The sequence below is a fragment of the Mustelus asterias genome, chromosome 2 (genome assembly GCF_964213995.1).
Source record: "Mustelus asterias chromosome 2, sMusAst1.hap1.1, whole genome shotgun sequence".
NCBI classification, from domain to species: Eukaryota; Metazoa; Chordata; class Chondrichthyes; order Carcharhiniformes; family Triakidae; genus Mustelus; species Mustelus asterias.
Window position 1 is genome coordinate 53,826,884 of NC_135802.1, and position 20,456 is coordinate 53,847,339.

Sequence of the window (20,456 nt, forward strand, 5' to 3'; positions counted from 1 at the left end):
TGTAGTTACCCGCTTTTTGTCTACTTCCTTTTTTAAACAGCGGCGTTGGGAACCACTTCTATGGTATACTGTGCTATGAGCCACCATGAATAAAAACAGGATTATGCGCAATGAAAACATTTTCAGTTGCTTTTGTATTCTTCCTGGCATTTGGGTGGGTGAGTACCTGGGCTCAGCTTTAGAACATGTGTTGTTGTGGGTATTTTGTCGTGGCAAATAGGCTGAAAGAATGATTCCAAGTTCAGCTCCTAATGCCTGTAATAGGGGAATTGAGAGTTCAGGTTTTGAACACTGTGATTTATTTTCTTCAGCCTTCCCCTAACATTGTTCTAATAACAGTAAATAATGTGTGGCAATTTGGTCAATAGTTCCTCTTTTGTTTAAGAATTGGATTTGTTTTAACTCCAATAATCCCTTTTGTGCTTTATAACTACTCGAGGGGGTTCTTAATGGTTTACCCAGCACACATTGTTAAGTACAAATTATAATAATGATTTTTCTTCTTGACATTCAATTAAAAATGCTGAGAATTTGATATGTTTTTTTTATATTTTATTATACTATAGGGCAATAAGGGGGGTGCATTGTACTGGGTTCTGCTTCTGTGCTTTTAAATAAAAACTGTTGTGCTGTTTAAAATGTCACATTTTGTCTCTCTTTTCTGCCAAGTACTTCAGCATTTTAGAAATTTAATATGAGTTCTTCATGAAGTACTTTCTGTTCTCTTTTCCAGGGGTGTGGGGTGCATTTTTGTCGAAATGATTCAAGGAGTTGCTGCTTTTCCAGGAATGAAAGATGTTCAGGATCAACTGGAACGAATATTTTTGGTTAGTACTTTTATTAGCAAGGCATTGTACAGGATAGTGAGCAAGACTTGAACGTTTGTTCCATAATGTAGGTTTTAACTAGCTACTGAGAGTTCTGAAACCTAGATTGTGATTTGGAGTGTGATATCATCCATGAATTTCTGATCAACAGAGGCAACGGGTATTATCCTTGGGTGAGGGAGGAGAGATTTGATGCCAGTGGTAGCATCCTTGCCTCTGAGTCGGGGGCTGAGGGTTGAAACACCATTCTAGAGACTTGAGCATGTAATCTAGGCTGACAGTGTTGAAGGTAAAAAGGTTAAAAGTTTATTTTATTAAGCACCAGTAGGCTTACATTAACAGTAATGAAGTTACTGTGAAAATCCCCTAGTTGCCACACTCCAGCGCCTGTTCGGGTATTGAGGGAGAATTTAGCATGGCCAATGCACCTAACCAGCACATCTTTCGGACTGTGGGAGAAAACCGGAGCACCTGGAGGAAACCCACGCAGACACGGGGAGAACATGCAGACTCCACACAGACAGTGACCCGAGGCAACAGTTGAACCCGGGCCCCTGGATCTGTGGGGCAGCAGTGCTAACCACTGTGTCACCCATAATTGGGATATCCTTTTCCGGGGAGAGCTTGTTGCCTATGTAATTTCTTGCGGAAACTTGCTAGAAGTAGTCATGCAGAATGTTTGCTATTTTAGTGCTCATCTTAAATTTGAGCCTGTTTGCATCTTTTGTTGTTTTCACCTCTACATAGCACTGTTAACACTGGTGGAGCTAAATATAAAAGTACTAAGAAGCAGGAGACCGAGTAATCCTTTTGACCCTATGAGTCTTCTCCACTCTTCAGCAAGATCTTTTACTTCAAATTCACCTTCCTCCATTATCCCCATATCCCTTATTTCCCTAAGCATCCAAAGTTCTACTGAGCGGCGTCTCAGAACATACTGACTGAGCATCTGCAGGTCTCAAGATTCTCAGTCCTTTGAGTGAAGAAACGTTTCCTCATCTCAGTTCTGAAAGGCCAATCCTTTGTCCTAAGATTGTTCTCGACTTTAGCTGGAGGAAATGTCCTTCCAATATCTAGTGTGTCAAGCCTCTTAACAGTTTTATATCTTTCAATTATATTACCTCCCAATCTCTTATGTTTTGGGGAATATAGGTCGTTGCTCAGTCTCTCCTCATAGGACAGTCCCCTTATTCCAGGAATCAGTCTAGTGAACCTTCGTTGCACTTCCTTCGAGGCTAGGGTATCTTTCCATCGGCGAGGAAATCAAACAACACACAATACTCCAGGTGCGGTCTCACCGTGAGCCTGTAAAATTGCACTAAAACTTCTTCACCCTTATACTTCAATCCCTTTGCTTTCCTAATTGCTTGCTGTAACTAAATGTTAACTTTCTGTGGTTCATGTACGAGGACACCCAGATGCCACTAAATTGCGAACATTTCCCAGTCCCTCACCATTCAAAACAAATACTCTGCTTTCTTATTTTCCTACCAAAGTGGATAACTTAACACTTCACACAGTGTTCCATCTGCCATGTTTGTGACCACTCGCCCAACCTGTCTATACCACATTGCAGTATCTTTGTGTCTACCATGTATATGTGGCACCACACCTACAAACATCCAATCCCTCCACCACCGATGCTCAGTAGCAGCGATGTGTGCCATCTACAAGATGCACTGCAGCAATTCACCAAAGGTCCTTAGACAGCACTTTCCAAGCCCATGATCATTTCCATCTAGAAGGACAAGGGCAGCAGATACAAGGCAACACCTCCACCTGCAAGTTCCACTCCAAGCCACTCACCATCCTGACTTGGAAATGTATCGCCGTTCCTTCACAGTCGCTGGGTCGAAATCCTGGAATTCTCTCCCTAACAGCACTGTGGGTCATCCCACAGAACATGGATTGCAGCAATTCAAGAAGGTACCTCACCACCACCTTCTCAGGGGCAACTAGGGATGGGCAATAAATGCTGATCAGCCAACGACATGTCCCAAAAATGAATTTAAAACAAACTTTACCAAGTATTTTCCCACTTAACTTTGTATTGTCAGCAAACAAAGAAATGTTTCATTCAGTCCCCCCCTCAAAATCATTCAAATAGATTGTGAATAGCTGAGGCCCAAGTACTGATCCTCATTTCAAGTTATTTCTATTTTGTCCCCTGAATTGGTTAAGTGGTGTTATTTGGTATTTCAGTTTTTGTTAGTGCATCAGTCTCTTTGCCTTGTGATCTTTCTGATAATCGTACATTTAAGAATTGATTTCTGTATCACAGCCTTTTCAGGTTTTGGAAGGCACCTGATTTTCAAACATGGGGTCCAGTGCCTTCACGATCTTTTGCCATGTGAGCTTAAGACTTTCTTTCTGTTTAGTTAAGTCTGCAGAGAGAGAATTTTTAAACTGAACAGTATAAACTGACTCATCACCCGAGACAATCACAGTGCAAAGTAACTGGCACGATGCAAGAAAAACCATTGTGGAGGAAACCTACATCTCTTCCCCAAGGAGCTCAGTCACACATCTGTAGGATTTTCAACCTTTGATTCAGGAACAGTGACTTGGATTATGTACCTTAGGACTTACATGGCTGTGGCAGAGAAACTATTTCTAAACAGTTGCTGAACCATATGTAAGGTAGAAGTTCATCCAGTTTATATATCATGTACTCTTCTCAATGCCTGTTTACAGTTAATAGTATTTCTAATTCTGTACATTAGTTAGGTTATGTTTGAAAGGACAGAGAGCTTTCTACTTTTGCTGGCGAGTTTTGAACGCAGGAGTATCATGTAATACTGGGAAAGCTGCATAGCATGTGGATCAGTAACAAACAATTGGCTGTTGTATCAACTTTTGTGCACTGTTGGTACCAATTATTACCTTGCATTGCATATCTCACACATGTTGTAACATGTAGCTTCTCTCCTTGGTGTGTATTTTGAGGGGCCAAGCAGAATTAGTTGTGACAAAAACAGAAAATGCTGGAAAATCTCAGCAGGTCTGACAGCATCTGTGGAGAAAGAATAGAGCCAATGTTTCAAGTCAGGATGACTTTGTCAGAGCTTAAACACTCACTCTGTTTAGACAGTTGTGATTTTCCTTTAAAAAATAAATTTTTCTTCAATTATGTATCACAGTGAATTAAGTAGGAATTATTCGGTAGGATTGCTGCAATTTTTTACCATTTAAATAATTGTCCATTTTGCTGTTGTTCCTACCAAAATGGATGACCTCACATTTACCAACATTGTACTTCATCTGCCAGATCCTTGCCCACTCACTTAAACCATCTATGTGCCTTTGCAGACTTTGTGTCCTCTGCACACTTTGCTCTACCACTCATCTTAGTGTCATCTGCAAACTTTGACACACTACACTTGGTCCCCAACTCCAAATCACCCTATGTGAATTGTAAACCATTGCGGTCCCAAAACTGATTCCTGAGGCACACCACTGGTCACTGCTCACCAACCAGAAAAACACTCATTTACCCCCCTCTTTGCTTTCTGTTAGTTAACCAATCCTCTATCCATGTTAATACATTACCTGTAACACCGTACACTTTTATCTTATGCAGCAGCCTTTTGCACGGCATCTTATCGAATGCCTTCTGAAAATCTAGATACACCACATCCACCAGTTCCCCGTTGTCCACCGCACTCGTAATGTCCTCAAAGAATTCCAGTAAATTGGTTAAACATGCCCTTCATGAACCCATGCTGTGTCTTTCCAATGGGACAATTTCTATCCAGATGTTTCGCTATTTCTTCCTTGATGATAGATTCAAGCACTTTCCCCACTACAGAAGTTAAGCTAATCAGCCTATAGTTAGTTACCTGCCTTTTGTCTACCTCCTTTTTGAAACAGTGGCGTCACATTTGCTGTTTTCCAATCAGCCAGAACCGCCCTAGTGTCCAGCGAATTTTGGTAAATTACCACAAGCGCATTTGCTATTTCTCCCAGCATCTCTTTTAGTACCCTGGGATGCATTCTATCAGGCCAGGAGACTTGTTTACCTTTAGCCCCATTAACTTGCCTAACACTACCTCTTTCATGATGATAGTTTCTAGGTCCTCACCTGCCATAGCCTTCTTGTCATCAATTTTTGGCATGTTATTTGTGTCTTCCACTGTGAAGACTGACACACACTACCTGCCCAATGCCTTGGCCGTTTCCTCATTTCCTGTTATTAAATCCCCCTTTTCATCCTCTAAAGGACCAATGTTTACCTTTGCCACTCTTTTTCATCTTATATATTTGTAGAAACATTTGCTATCTGTTTTTATATTCTGAGCTGGTTTACTCTCCTCGATCTTACTTTTCTTTATAGCTTTATTTGTGACTTTCTGTTGACCTTTAAAGATTTCCCACTCTTTTGGTTTCCCACTAATCTTTGCCACTTTGTATTTTTTTCTTTCAATTTGATACCTTCCTTTATTTCCTTAGATATCCATGGCTGATTATCCCTTTTTCTACAGACCTTCCTCATCAGTGGTTTATACTTTTGCTGAGCACTGTGAAAGACCGCTTTGAAAGTCCTCCACTGTTCCTCAGTTGTCCCACCATAAAGTGTTTGCTCCCAGCCTACCGCAGCCAACTCCTCCCTTATCCCATTGTAGTCTCCTTTGTTTAAGCACAAGACATTGATATTGGATTTTAGTTTCTCACACTCCATCTGTATTCAACCATACTGTGATCGCTCCCTAACTGTGTGTTCATTAATTATTCCTGTCTGATTATACAGGACCAGATCTAGGATAGCTTGCTCCCTGGTGGGTTCCATTACATACTGTTCAAGGAAACTATCACGGATACATTCTATGAACTCCTCAAGCCTGCCTTGACCGACCTGGTTTGACCAATTGACATGTAGATTAAAAACTCCATGATAATTGCTGATGCATTTTTACATGCATCAGTTATTTCTTCGTTTATTGCTCACACCATCGTGATGCAATTCTTTGGCAGCATATAGACTACACCTATCAGTGACTTTTTCTCACTATTTCTAATTTCCACCCAAACGGATTCAACCTTTTTCTCTAAAGATCCTATACCATCTCTCACTACTGCCCTGATGTCATCCTTAAATATCAGTGTTACACCACCTCCCTTACCACCTTGTCTGTCCTTCTGAACAGTCTGATACCCCTGGATATTTAACTCCCATCGTGACCACCCTGCAACCATGTTTCTGTAATGACCACTAAATCATACTCATTCGTGATGATTTGTGCCGTCAACTCATTTACCTTGTTTCGAATGCTACGAGCATTTAGGTAAAGTGTCCTTATGCTAGCTTTTATATCTTTTTGAATCCCAACACCTCCATTAATAATATCTCCTGAGTTCTCCTGCCCTTTAACATTTTTCATAATTTTCCATGTAGTTGAATCCTCCTCCCCACATGGTAACCTGCTGCTTTGCTTCCCATTAACCATTATACTTCCTGTAGTTTTACACTAACCACTCGACCTCCCCGCCCGCCCACCCCACTTGCTGGTTTAAAGTCCTTGTGTCCACCCTATTTATCCTTTCCACTTGAACACTGATCCCAGATCAGTTCAGGTGAAGACTGTTCCAATACTGATACCAATGCCCCATGTAATGAATAGTTCCCTTCCCTTTCACAATCACTGTCTTCACCCCTTCCTCAAAAATGCCAACCGTGAACTATGACTTTGGACTATCACCCATTCTATAACTTCCTTTCGACATATTGCTCCTTCCCAAATCTATATCCACCTTTTCTTCAACTCAATAATTTAGTTTCTCTAATCGGGTTTCCCAAATGGCCCGACTCACAAGTCACAAATTGCATTCTCTGTGAGTGACCATAATGTTCATCCGTTCCTTCACTGTTGCTGTCAAAGTCCTGGAACTCCCTCCCAGGCAACACTGTGGGTGTACCTGTACCAGATAGACTGCAGCAGTAAAGTAGATGGCTCCCCACCATCTTCACGATGGCAATTAGGGATACTGGCTTTATCAGTGACACCCTCAACTCATGAAAGAATCAAGAATTTTGCTTTGAAGGCTAATGGGTGCTCTATACAGGACCCTTTTTAAATTTTGTTCAGAGATTTTTTTCACATTGATGTTTGTAGATCTTTTAATGTAGATTTTAATTCACTTGTTTCTTCAGAGCTAGATTTCTTAGTTAGCTACTTCTCTATATAAATACTGGTGTTCACGTTTTGGCTCATAAGCTAAACAAACAGGAAGAATTGGAGCATTGTGGTACACAATTCATATTAGAGGAACTAAATTCTGTCAAGGAGTTGTTGTCTATTTTTCTCACCCGCCCCTTCAACTTTTTGCAATGATATAGTTCTACAGATACAAATCTTGCATCACATTACCCCAGTGTTGAAAACCTTGATGAATAGAGTATTTTTAATGTATCATTGATTACATTATAAGCAAAACGAAGTACATAGATATATTTTTTCTATACCTTCCAGCTTTTAAACTTGCCTTGCTTGTAGAGTTTTGTACTGGTGAGAGAACTGCTGACAAAGAGCCTTTTTTTTGTATTAAACCGGTGACAATAATGATTAAGATGCCTTTCAGTTCAACAAACCTTTGCTGAGCCAACTACAGAATAAATCTCAGCAGCAATTGCTTTCACTAACAAGGTAAAATAGAATAAAATGCAGGGGGAAACAGGCTGGTGTGAAAGGTGAGCGTTTCTGCTATAGTTAATTAGATTTCCTTGTGGACCGTCCTTGTGGACTGTACCAGATTCTGTCATTAATTCCTGCCCTAATAATAAGGTTCACAGCAAATCATGATTCTCTGCGAGTGTGCCAGCTGAGCAAGAACTGTAAATCTGTGTTTTAATGCTGGAACATTCAGAGCGGCAGTCGTGTCTTCAAGTTTCAGCAGCGGGCCTGATAATCGAGAAGGAAAGGAATGTGGATTTGGACAGGTCTCATAGGGCAAAATAACTAGGCATTGATGTGTACTTACAGAGCAGACAATGGTGCTTTCAATACCGATTTACTAATGTCATGTTCATCCTTATCCTTACTTAAATGGCAGAAATACATAGCACCTTGTCAGCAATTCAGTCAAAACTCGGAATATATTTGGAAAAAGTAATGATTGCATTCCCTTCCCTTATACCATCTGGGGATTGACACCTTTCAGAGTGAGCACAACTTGACCCAAGTGAGGTGTAGAGCATGTCGACATATATTTATTTCATTTTAAAAAAAACATATCTCTTTCTTGCTACAAGACAATCTCATTTTTAGCTGAGGGAAGGTCAGTTAATGAGGGTGAAGCAGAGATTGAAGCCTTGCCCTTCAAGTGGCAAAGATGTGTTCTCTACTCCCATTGGTTAAGATTGGTAGTTTTCTCCAAATATCAAAACTTGAGGGGGCACTGGTCCTTGGTGTTATTATTTGCTGTGGAGTGCTCCATCTGCTGAGCTAAACAGGAATTGCTCAGAATCACTCAAATGAACAAAAGTATCAGAAATGTTAGATAACGCTGAAGTATATAAGTAATAAAGCCCCCTTTGGGAGGAATCCAGCACCTTCATTCAATGAGTTATTTTGTTGTGGATCACCCTCAAAATGCTTTGGTTCAGTTTTATTATTTTCTCTCGTTTGTCTTTCTTTTCCATTCATGTGCTATTTTTCCCCAAATCATTTTTCTGAACTCCCCTGGCACCTTAGCAAGTTTAATTAACCGAGTAGCTCAGTCACAGAGATCAGAAAGGCCCTGGTGTGATCCCTGATTTGCACCAATTTCGTTGACCTCAGCTTGCAGGTGACATTGACATTGTTGCTTTAAGAAGGGGAAATTCAAACACTCCTTGTCTAGTATTTTTTTTTGTCCAGTAATTTGTGTTGTAAGCACCGGTGTGTGGACAATAGATAATGATGGACTGGGCTGGGCTGTGATGCCTTTAGGAAGTGGGCAGCCCCTGCCAATGTTGAATACACATGATTAGTGTTCTAGTTAGAAAGGTTGCAGAGGGAGGGGAGAGGGAAAACTAAGGGCCCTATTTTACCATTAGGCATGAAAACGTAAAGTCGGGTGTGAGGCCATTAACGCGATCCGCGCCCGTGTCCATGCAGATGGCCACTTTACTGAGACCCGGAAATGGCCGCGATCCGATTTGCGCCCGAAATGGGCGCAACGGCGATTTAAATGCATTTGCATGCATTTAAATTGAATTAATGAACTGCCCGCCCAACTTTATCAGCATTTCACTCTTTACCACCGCGTTCCCCGATCCGGAATCGCGCCGAAATGAACCTGTTGAATAAAAGTCTGTTTCGGGTGCTCCAGCTGCTGAAGAGGTAAGTTCAGAGCTTCCAACGGCTCTCTGACTCAGATTGGTGGTCGGGGGGGAAGGAGGGAGGCGGGTCGGATCATTCTCTGGCTGGGGTGAGGGGGTGGGGGGAAGAGGGGAGTGAGGCCAGATCGTCTGGTTGGTGGTGGGGGGGGGAGAGGAGGGTTGAGAGGGCTGATCGTTGTCTGGTGGTGGGGGATGGGTGGGGGCCTTTCGTTGTCTGGTGGTGAGGGGGCGATGGTTGTCTGGTGGTGGCGGGGGGCGGGGGGGCCCGATCGTTATTGGGGGCGGAGGGAGGCGAGTCAGATGTTCCTCCTGGGTCGGGGGGGAAGGGGGGAGAGTGAGGCCAGATCACTCTCTTGGGAGGAGGGGGGAGGAGGGTAAGATGATCTCTGGTTGGGAGGGTGACATAAAAACAAAAGTTTGTTCCCCCTCAACTTCAATTCTTAACACATCCACTTTAGGCACTACTTAATTTAAACAAAAACACATATAACATTATACCACTGCTTCAAAATAGTGCTGAAACCAGCCAGAGTGCTTTTTTTGTTTGTACCTCTTAACTTCTCCCTTAGTCTCGAATAAAATATTTTTTTCTCCCTTTTCAAAATGAGATAATAGAACATATAGAAACACAGAGGGTGGCGAGTGTCTGAAATGAGCTGCCAGAGGTAGTAGTAGAAGCGGGTACAATCTTTTAAAAAGCATTCAGACAGACAGTTACATGGGTAAGGTGGGGTATAGAGAGATATGGGCCAAATGTGGGCAATTGGGACTAGCTTAATGGTTTTAAAAAGTGGCATGGGCAAATTGGGCCAAAGGGCGTGTTTCCATGCTGAAAAGGTCTGACTCTATAACATAGCAACAAAGAAAATAGGAGCAGGAGTTGGCCTTTCGGCCTATCAGCCCTTCGAACCTGCTCTGAAATTCAACATGATCATGGCTGATCTTCAATCTGAATGCCATATTCCCATGCTGTCTCAATACCCCTTATTGCCTTTAAAGTCTAGAAATCTATTTCCTTCTTAAATATATTCAGTGATTTTAGCCTCCACAGACTTCTGTGGTAGAGAATTCCATCGGTTCACCACCCTCTGAGTGAAGAGATTTCTCCTCATCTCAGGTCTAAATGGCCAACCCATATCCTGAGACTGTGACCCCTTGCTCTAGACCCTCCAGGCAGAGGAAACAACATCCCTCCATCCATTCTGTCCAGCACTGTCAGAATTTTATATGTTTCAATTAGATCCCCTCTCACCCTTCTAAGTTCTGGTGAATACAGGCCCATTCGATCTAATCTCTACTTATAATACAATAGGTTCTTGATTAATAAGGGGATCAGAGGTTATGGGGAAAAGGCAGGAGAATGGGGATGAGAAAAATATCAACCATGATTGAATGGCAGAGCAGACTCGATGGGTCGAGTGGCCTGATTCTGCTCCTATGTCTTATGGTCTAATACAAACCCAGGAATCAAGCCCAGGAAGGCGGGGGACACAATACAAGTCAAAATGTGTGGGAGTAAGGATAGGTATCCAGGGTTCTATGATGAATATCTGTACGTATGAAATTTTGAAAAGAGTTTAAAAACAAAAATTCAACTTCAAGGGACTTAGCTACAACCGGAAGAGGTTGGGGAGTGAAATAATTGTGGCTCTAGAATGTTGGCAAAGGACAGGGCAATTGGGAAAAGGGAGGAAGTCATAATAGTGATTAAAGACACAATTACAGTAAAAAGAATTTTCAGTAATGCCAGCAGAAGCAATGCAAGTAGAGTTAAGAAATGGCAAAGAATCTAAGACTCTGGAAGGAATTGTTTACAAGCTTCCCAATGGCAGTGATGTAGTGAGCAGTAATGAGGGTGGGGGGAATCAGAAGGATCTAGCAAAAACAACATGGTTATATTGAGAGATTTTAATTTTCTCACAGATTGAGCATTCAAGTGGTAAAGGCAATTAATTTCCAGAATATATTCATAACTTTTAGAACAAAATGTTTTGGAACTGTAAAGGAAACCGATGTACTAGGTTTAGTAATGAATAACAAACCAGAGCTTGTTAACACGCCACCTTCAATGGAACATCTTGAAAATAACGACCACAAAATGATTGAATTTGATATTAGGTTTGGGAGAGTGAAAGAAACAAGTTTTAAAATTAAGATAAATATTGAAGGAATAATACACAAATTAATGATATAATACACAATGTAGTCTGGAATGAACTATTAATAGGTGAGGCTGTGAATAGACAATGGGAAGTATCTAAATACTTGATGCAATACAAAAGACAGTGTAGTTATGTAAGCGTGACTAACAAGTGAAGGTATCAATACGAGTGGTATTCTCCATGACAGGATGCAGCCAAAAAGATGTTTTGCCTATCACAGAATTTTGATGCCAGTGTGATGCCCGGTATGTAGGCTATTTGTGCCAGGAAATGATGAATCATATCAAACAGCGCATTACTTAGGCTGTTCCCGACATGGAAAAGATTGATTGTACTCAACTAGCTTGTGCTTGCAAAGCCCAAACCGTAATGTCCCATCATTCAATGTGATTCTGTGATTGAACAACACTTGTTAAACAATCCTGATTGGTCTTCAGTGTAATTCTTAGCACAATATAATATTGCCACTGTGGCTCACTTACACATGCTAGAAGCCACATCTATTCATGCATAGAATCCTGCTCTATGAAAACAGAAAGCACATGCCCAGGCAGTGGGCCTTTTTCAACTAACCAAAAGTTTGGAGGACAGCCATTCCCTTGTTGGTTCCCCATGGCAATGCCTTCACAAATCAGAATGGGCCTACCTAGTTTGAACTTAAACAAAAGTTTGGCAGTTAACTGTTGCCAGCTGCATTCTCCATGGCAGTGGCTCTACCAATCAGTCATCATGCCAACCAATCAGAACCCTCTTCTCATGCAGCATAAATTTGTTGCTCCCTTTAGATTTGATGCTCTTGTGAATCTGTCCCAGTGAGTGCAAGATGAAAAGCTTTGCCAGCCTGTCTCTTTTTTTCCAGCAATATTCAAGTTTTTACGACCAAAGATACAGATATCTTTTGCTGACTTTCCTTAGCTTTAAAACTGTATATGTCAATAAACTGTGATGTAAAAAGAAAGGCACTCATTTATGATTTTGACTGAAAAATGGAATTCAAATTCTAATTTGATTTATTATTGTCACCTATTAGTATACAATGAAAAGTATTGTTTCTTATGCGCTATAGAGATAAAGCATCCCATTCATGGAGAAGGAAATGAGTGTGTGCAGAATGTTATGTCATAGCGAGAGAAAGATCAACTTAGTGGGAGGTAGGTCCATTCAAAAGTCTGACAGCAGCAGGGAAGAAGCTGTTCTTGTGTCGGTTGGTACGTGACCTCGGACTTTTCTATCTTTTTCCCAACAGAAGAAAGTGGAAGAGAGAATGTCCGGGGTGCGTGGGGTCCTTAATTATGCTGGCTGCTTTGCCGAGGCAGCTGGACGTATAGACAGAGTCAATGGATGGGAGGCTGGTTTGCGTGTTGGATTGGGCTATATTCACAACCTTTTGTAGTTTCTTGCGGTCTTGGACATTGGTGGGATTTCTTAATTATAATGTTGGCATGGGGGACCAGGACAGGTTGGTGATCTGGACACCTAAAAACATGAAGCTTTCAACCATTTCTACTTCATCCCTGTTGATGTAGACGGGCATGTTCTCGACAACACTTCCTGAAGTCAGTGACACCCTCCTTTGTTTTGTTGACATTGAGGGAGAGATTATTGTCACTGCAACAGTTCACCAGAGTCTTTATCTCCTTCCTGTACTCTGTCTCGTCATTGTTTGAGATCTGATCCACTACGGCGATGTCGTCAGCAAACTTGAAAATCGAGTTTGAGGAGAATTTGGCCACACAGTCATAGATGTATAAGGGGCTAAGAATACAACCTTGTGAGTGTTGAGGATGAATGTGGAGAAGATGTTGTTGCTTATCCTCACTGGTTGTGGTCTGTGGGTTAGCGAGTTCAGGATTCAGTCACAGAGGGAGGAGCTGAGGCCCAGGCCATGGAGTTTGGAGATGAGTTTCGTAGTAATGCACATAAAACTCAACAATATCATTCCATGGAATGAAATTGGACTAATCTAATCACTAAATAAGTGGTCCTGATATTTCCAACAATATATAAAATAGTTATAAACAGCCTGTCATTTGACTTGCCTAAAAATATAACTGAGCGAGTTCAAGTGTGTATTCTAACTATAGGTTTCAAATGATGACAGCAGATTGCTCTCAATTGTTCTTTTGTATGCCATTGTTTGAAACCCTCAATTAGACTGCACCCTTGCATCTCACTCTGACGTATCCATTATTCTCTTTAAAATGTAAACAAGGCTCTTTAAATAATGTCCACCTGTTCATAGCAACCTAACCTTTTCAAATAAATGTTTTGTTTATGTTCAAGGGACTGTCGTTCTGAAATCACAACCTTCGGCCTTGAACAATCGATGTTGTGCGAGTAGGGGGGGGGGGGGGGGGGGTTCGAGGGGGAGGAACTAAATACATAGAACATAGAACATAGAACAGTACAGCACAGAACAGACCCTTCGGCCCACGATGTTGTGCCGAGCTTTATCTGAAACCAAGATCAAGCTACCCACTCCCTATCATCCTGGTGTGCTCCATGTGCCTATCCAATAACCGCTTAAATGTTTCTAAAGTGTCTGACTCCACTATCACTGCAGGCAGTCCATTCCACAGCCCAACCACTCTCTGCGTAAAGAACCTACCTCTGATATCCGTCCTGTATCTCCCACCACGAACCCTATAGTTATACCTCCTTGTAATAGCTCCATCCACCCGAGGAAATAGTCTTTGAACGTTCACTCTATCTATCCCCTTCATCATTTTATACACCTCTATTAAGTCTCCCTTCAGCCTCCTCCGCTCCAGAGAGAACAGCCTTAGCTCCCTCAACCTTTCCTCATATGACCTACCCTCCAAACCAGGCAGCATCCTGGTAAATCTCCTCTGCACTCTTTCCAGCGCTTCCACATCCTTCTTATAGTGAGGTGACCAGAACTGCACACAATATTCCAAATGTGGTCTCACCAAGGTCCTGTACAGTTGCAGCATAACCCCACGGCTCTTAAACTCCAACCCCCTGTTAATAAAAGCTAACACACTATAGGCCTTCTTCACAGCTCTATCCACTTGACTGGCAACCTTTAGAGATCTGTGGATATGGACCCCAAGATCTCTCTGTTCCTCCACAGTCTTCAGAACCCTACCTTTGACCCTGTAATCCACATTTAAATTTGTCCTACCAAAATGAATCACCTCACATTTATCAGGGTTAAACTCCATTTGCCATTTTTCAGCCCAGCTTTGCATCCTATCTATGTCTCTTTGCAGCCTACAACAGCCCTCCACCTCATCCACTACTCCACCAATCTTGGTGTCATCAGCAAATTTACTGATCCACCCTTCAGCCCCCTCCTCTAAGTCATTAATAAAAATCACAAAGAGCAGAGGACCAAGCACTGATCCCTGCGGCACACTGCTAGCAACCTGCCTCCAATCCGAAAATTTTCCATCGACCACCACCCTCTGTCTTCGGTCAGACAGCCAGTTACCTATCCAATCGGCCAACTTTCCCTCTATCCCACACCTCCTCACTTTCATCATAAGCCGACCATGGGGGACCTTATCAAACGCCTTACTAAAATCCATGTATATGACATCAACTGCCCTACCTTCATCAACACACTTAGTTACCTCCTCAAAAAATTCTATCAAATTTGTGAGGCACGACTTGCCCTTCACGAATCCGTGCTGACTATCTCGGATTAATCCGCATCTTTCTAAATGGTCGTAAATCCCATCCCTAAGGACCCTTTCCATCAATTTACCAACCACCGAAGTAAGACTAACCGGTCTATAATTACCAGGGTCATTTCTAATCCCTTTCTTAAACAGAGGAACAACATTCGCCATTCTCCAGTCCTCTGGCACCATCCCCGTGGACAGCGAGGACCCAAAGATCAACGCCAAAGGCTCTGCAATCTCATCCCTTGCCTCCCACAGAATCCTAGGATACATTTCATCAGGCCCAGGGAACTTATCGACCTTCAGTTTATTCAAAACTGCCAAGACATCCTCCCTCCGAACATCTATTTCCTCCAGCCTATTAGCCTGTAACACCTTCTCTTCCTCAAAAACATGGCCCCTCTCCTTGGTGAACACTGAAGAAAAGTATTCATTCATCACCTCGCCTATCTCTACTGACTCCATACACAAGTTCCCACTACTGTCCTTGACCGGCCCTAACCTCACCCTGGTCATTCTTTTATTCCTCACATAAGAGTAAAAAGCCTTGGGGTTTTCCTTGATCCGACCCGCCAAGGACTTCTCATGTCCCCTCCTAGCTCTCCTAAGCCCCTTTTTCAGCTCATTCCTTGCTAACTTGTAACCCTCAATCGAGCCATCTGAACCTTGTTTCCTCATCCCTACATAAGCTTCCCTCTTCCTTTTCACAAGACATTCCACCTCTTTTGTGAACCATGGTTCCCTCACTCGGCCATTTCCTCCCTGCCTGACAGGAACATACCTATCAAGGACATCCAGTATTTGTTCCTTGAAAAAGTTCCACTTTTCATTAGTTCCTTTCTCTGACAGTTTCTGTTCCCAACTTATGCCCCCTAATTCTTGCCTAATCGCATCATAATTACCCCTCCCCCAATTGTAAACCTTGCCCTGCCGTACGGCCCTATCCCTCTCCATTGCAATAACAAAAGACATGCCACCCTTTTTTTTAACTCATCAACTAACCCCAATTGCCCGCGTTTGGCCCATATCCTTCGATACCCATGTAACTATCTAAATGCTTTTTAAAAGACAAAATTGGACCCGCCTCTACTCCTACATCTGGCGGCTTGTTCCAGACACTCACCACCCTCTGTGTGAAAACATTGCCCCTCTGGACACTTTTGTATCGCTCCCGTCTCACCGTAAACCTGTGCTCTCTAGAATTTGAGAAGAATGAACCGGAATGTTCCAACAATGGATCAGAATCTGGGAACAATGGATTGGAATGTTTCGACAATGGATCAGAATCTGGGAACAATGAACCGGAATGTTCCAACCAAGGACAGGAGTTTACTCTATTGGATTTCTTGGTTTACTGCTGATTATTATTGGATGCCATCAGCTGCTCGGATTCGATATCTACTGTTCATGATTCAATGCTTTTACTATCCCCTCCTGGCGATTGTTGGTGTTCAGGGTAAGTCTCTGGCTGGAATTGGACCGGCCCGACCGCCACGGGAATCGGAGCAGGCGAGGGGCGGAGAATGGGAAGGTCTGTTGAACATGGGTGGGATTTTGCAGCTTGGGGAAGAGTGAGGCTGGAAAGTCCCGTCCCCTGTGTCCAGTTCCTAATTCTAGAAAGGCTGTTTACCTGTATTGATTTTCTTGTCATTTCCTGTACTGTGTTTGCTGCTCTTAATTAATCTCTGTATCCAGTTATTAATTCTTTCAGCCAATGACAATTGTCTCAGGGTCTATGGGCTGGGGTGTCTTCTGAGTGCTGTGACTTTCCATAGACATGTGACCTCAAACACTATTCCTTCGTGCGTAAAATATTGAGACAGAATCCTTTTCACCCTCTGCATATAACACCAGTTCACCCACCCAATCACCAGGCCGCAGAATCAATTTTATTGGTCATATCTGCACAGCAGGATCTCACAGAGAGAAAACATATTTCATGAAATTTGAAATTTATTCATCAGTGTCACAAGTATGCGAACATTAACATTGCAATGAAGTTACTATAAAAATCCCCGAATCACCACACTCCAGTGCCTGTTCAGGTACACTGAGGGAGAATTTAGCACGGCCAATGCACCCAACCAGCACAACTTTCAGATAGTGGGAGGAAACTGGAGCACCCGGAGGAAACCCACGCAGACACGGGGAGAACATGCAGAATCCGCACAGACAGTGGCCAAGCCCGCAATTGAACCAGGACCCCTGGTGCTGTGAGGCAGCAATGCCATCCCCTGTGCCACCACAAGCTCTCCGAGAGCAACAGGAACACAAACACACAGACACACCCAAACACACATACATTAATACACACATTTGTTGATCGAAGCAATCAGATTTAGACACTTACTCCCACTCACACACAAATTCAAGAACCAAAATTGCTGCAACACTCCAGAATAACGCACACTTAGGAACACTCGTCAGGTACTCTGTTGCTCACACACAAACACGCACACACACACATGCATACTGATACAGACAATATAGACACACGCAACACACACACGGTAGGGGGTAGGGCAGGATAACAGCTACTCCCTGTCCATTGATGGTGGGTTGATCAAGTAAAACCACGTGACAGCCTGGAACTCAGCTCCCCGTCCCATTTCTCACCTCTTGCAACCTTCACCGGCAATGGATAAACAGCTGATTCAGTCTCCTGCCCATTTCCGGCAAGAGGCTGAATAAATTATTTCAATTTATTTTAAAACAAATTTAAATGAAATTAGCGAGCCTGGGATGGAATTGTGCGCCACACTTGCCTTTGCAGCCTCACCGGGAGAGGTTGGGTCCGGTGAGGAAAGCAGTTGGCCACATGTATGAGGACGAGTCATGATGACCTCGCCGGGAGAACTGAAGGCCATTGAGGGCAGCGGGCAAGGTCGAGGGCAAAGGTAGGTGCCCCTTGGGCAATGCCCACCGGGCAGTACCAGGGAGTGGGGCATGAGGTGGCGGGGTCTACAGGGGCGGAGCCTGAAGGTAGCGGGGCCGACTCTGAAGGTAGTTGCTGGGTCGGAGAGGGTCCCGTTACCATTCTGCACGCTGTCTGTGGGGTGGGGCGGTCCCCGCTGCCACTCTGCACGTGATTGGTGGAGGCAGGGAGGGGGGCATCACTGCCTCTCTGCATGCACAGTGGGGTAGGGGGGGTCTCGCTGCCTCTCTGCATGCACAGTGGGGTAGGAAGGGGGTCTCGTTGCCTCCCTGCATGCACACTGGGGTAGGGAGGGGTTCTCGCTGCCTCTCTGCATGCACAGTGGGGTAGGGAGGGTCTCTCTGCCTCTCTGCATGCACAGTTGGGTAGGGTGGGGGTCTCGTTGCGTCTCTGCATGGACAGTGGGGTAGTGAGGAGTTCTCGCTGCCTCTCTGCATGCACAGTGGGGTAGGGAGGGGTCTCGCTGCCTCTCTGCATGCACAGTGGGGTAGGGAGGGGGTCTCGCTGCCTCTCTGCATGCACAGTGGGTTAGGGAGAGGTGCCCTGCTGACACTCTGCATGCAATTGGTGTGGGGGAATGGTGGGTGATTGGTCCAGGTGGTGGGGAGGGGGCTGGGTCTATATCTGGTCGGGGGCTGCTCAGAAAGAGCTGAGGACCCCCGGACTACCTGGGGGCAGCTGCTGTGTTGAAGCGAGCTGCAGAAGCAGAGAGCTGACAGATGTCTCTCTCAGACCAGGCAGCTCACTGCTGGCTGCAATTGCGCATTTGCAACCAGATGGGTTTGGGAGGTGGTGGGTATCCCAGCCAGCGCTGTGAGAGCTGCAAGTGATGGGGCCACTGCTGCGGGAGGCCTAACAGCCATCGAGTTTTAACAGCACAAAATGAGGCCATTCGGCCATTATGTCTGAACTGGTCATCAAACACCTATCAAATCGAATCCCATTTTCCAGCACTCGATCCACAGCCTTGTCATAGAGTTTACAGAATGTAAACAGGCCTGCTCTTTCTTTTTAAACCCCTAAACTAATCCCAATTGCCAACATTTGCCCCATATCCCTCTATACCCATCGTGCCCATTTAACTATCTAAACGCTTTTTAAAAAATAAAATTGTACCCGCCTCTACTACTGCCTCTGGCAGCTTGTTCCAGACACTCACCACCCTCTGTGTGACAAAATTGCCCCTCTGGTCCCTTTTGTATCTCTCCCCCCTCACCTTAAACCTGTGCCCTCTAGTTTTAGACTCCCCTACCTTTGGGAAAAGATATTGACTATTGAGCTGATCTGTGCCCTTCATTATTTTATAGACCGCTATAAGATCACCCCTCAGCCTCCTACGCTCCAGGGGAAAAAGTCCCAGTCTATTCAGCCTCTCCTTATAACTCAATCCATCAAGTCCCGGGAGCATCCGAGTAAATCTTTTCTGCACTCGTTCTAGTTTAATAATTATATGCTCTGGCGTTTGAGTTGCTGATCTAAATGCCTCTTGTGGTTGTTCCCGCTTCTACCATCCTTTCACGCCGTGAGCTGCAGATCCCAGCACCCTGTGGATGGAAACATTTTCCCTCAAATCCACACAAACATCTGTCCTTTACCTTAAATCCACGCCCCTTTGGTATTGACACCTCTACTAAAGGGAAAAAGTTTCTTCCTATCTATGTGCCACATAATTTTGTTCATATCACTCAGTTCCCCCCTACCCCCCGCCCCCACCTGAAAGCATTCCCCACCACCACCCACTCCACCTCCAGCCGTCTCTGCTCTAAGGTAAAAAACCCAGCCTAACCAGCCTCTCCTCATAGCTGAAACTCTCCAGCCCAGGCAGCATCCTGGTGAATCTCCTCTCCACCATCTCCAGTGTAATCACATCCTTCCTGTAGTGTGATGACCAGAGCTGTGCACAGTTCTCTTGCTCTGGTCTAACCAGCGTTTTATAAACTTCCATCGTCACCTCCCAGCTCTTATATTCTATGCTGCGGCTGCTAAAGGCAAGTATCCTACATGTCGTCTTCACCACCTCATCTACCTGTCTTGCTGCTTTTAGGGATCCACATATCTGCAGCCCAAATTCATTCTGGTCCTCTGCACTTCCTCAGACTCGACCGAACATGGTACATGTCCTTGTCCGGATAGTCGTCCCAAATGCATGGCCTCACATTCGTCAGGCGTAAAATACATTTGCCCATTTGACCAGCCTTTCAGTTTCCTCAGCACGGTGGCACAGTGGTTAGCACTGCTGCCCCACAGCGCCAGGGACATGTGTTCAATTTCTGGCTTGGAACACATCTGTGTGGAGTTTGCACATTCTCCCCGTGTCTGCATGGGTTTCCTCTGGGTGCTCCAGTTTCCGCCCACAGTCGGAAGACTTGTGGGTTAGGTGGATTGGCCAGGATATACTGGACTTACTGTCAGGGAGAATTGCTTGGGTAAATGCATGGGGTTCATGGGATATCGCCTGGGTGGGATTGTGCTCAGTCCAGACTCGATGGACTGAATGGCCTCCTTCAGCACTGTAGGGTTCTATGATTCCTGTAATCTAAGGCTTTCCTCCTCAATATTTACCACACC

The 20,456-nt window shown here is 44.0% G+C and overlaps 1 protein-coding gene across 2 annotated transcripts in view; it reads left to right on the forward strand.

Annotated features, from left to right (window-relative positions):
• cdk14 (cyclin dependent kinase 14) overlaps positions 1-20,456 on the forward strand; it is a 570,262-nt gene that overhangs the window by 305,706 nt on the left and 244,100 nt on the right. For both annotated transcript variants that reach the window (XM_078235399.1, XM_078235409.1), the window contains one exon: positions 734-827. In XM_078235399.1, the coding sequence (XP_078091525.1) occupies positions 734-827 (94 nt within the window). The remainder of the gene's footprint in view (positions 1-733; positions 828-20,456) is intronic.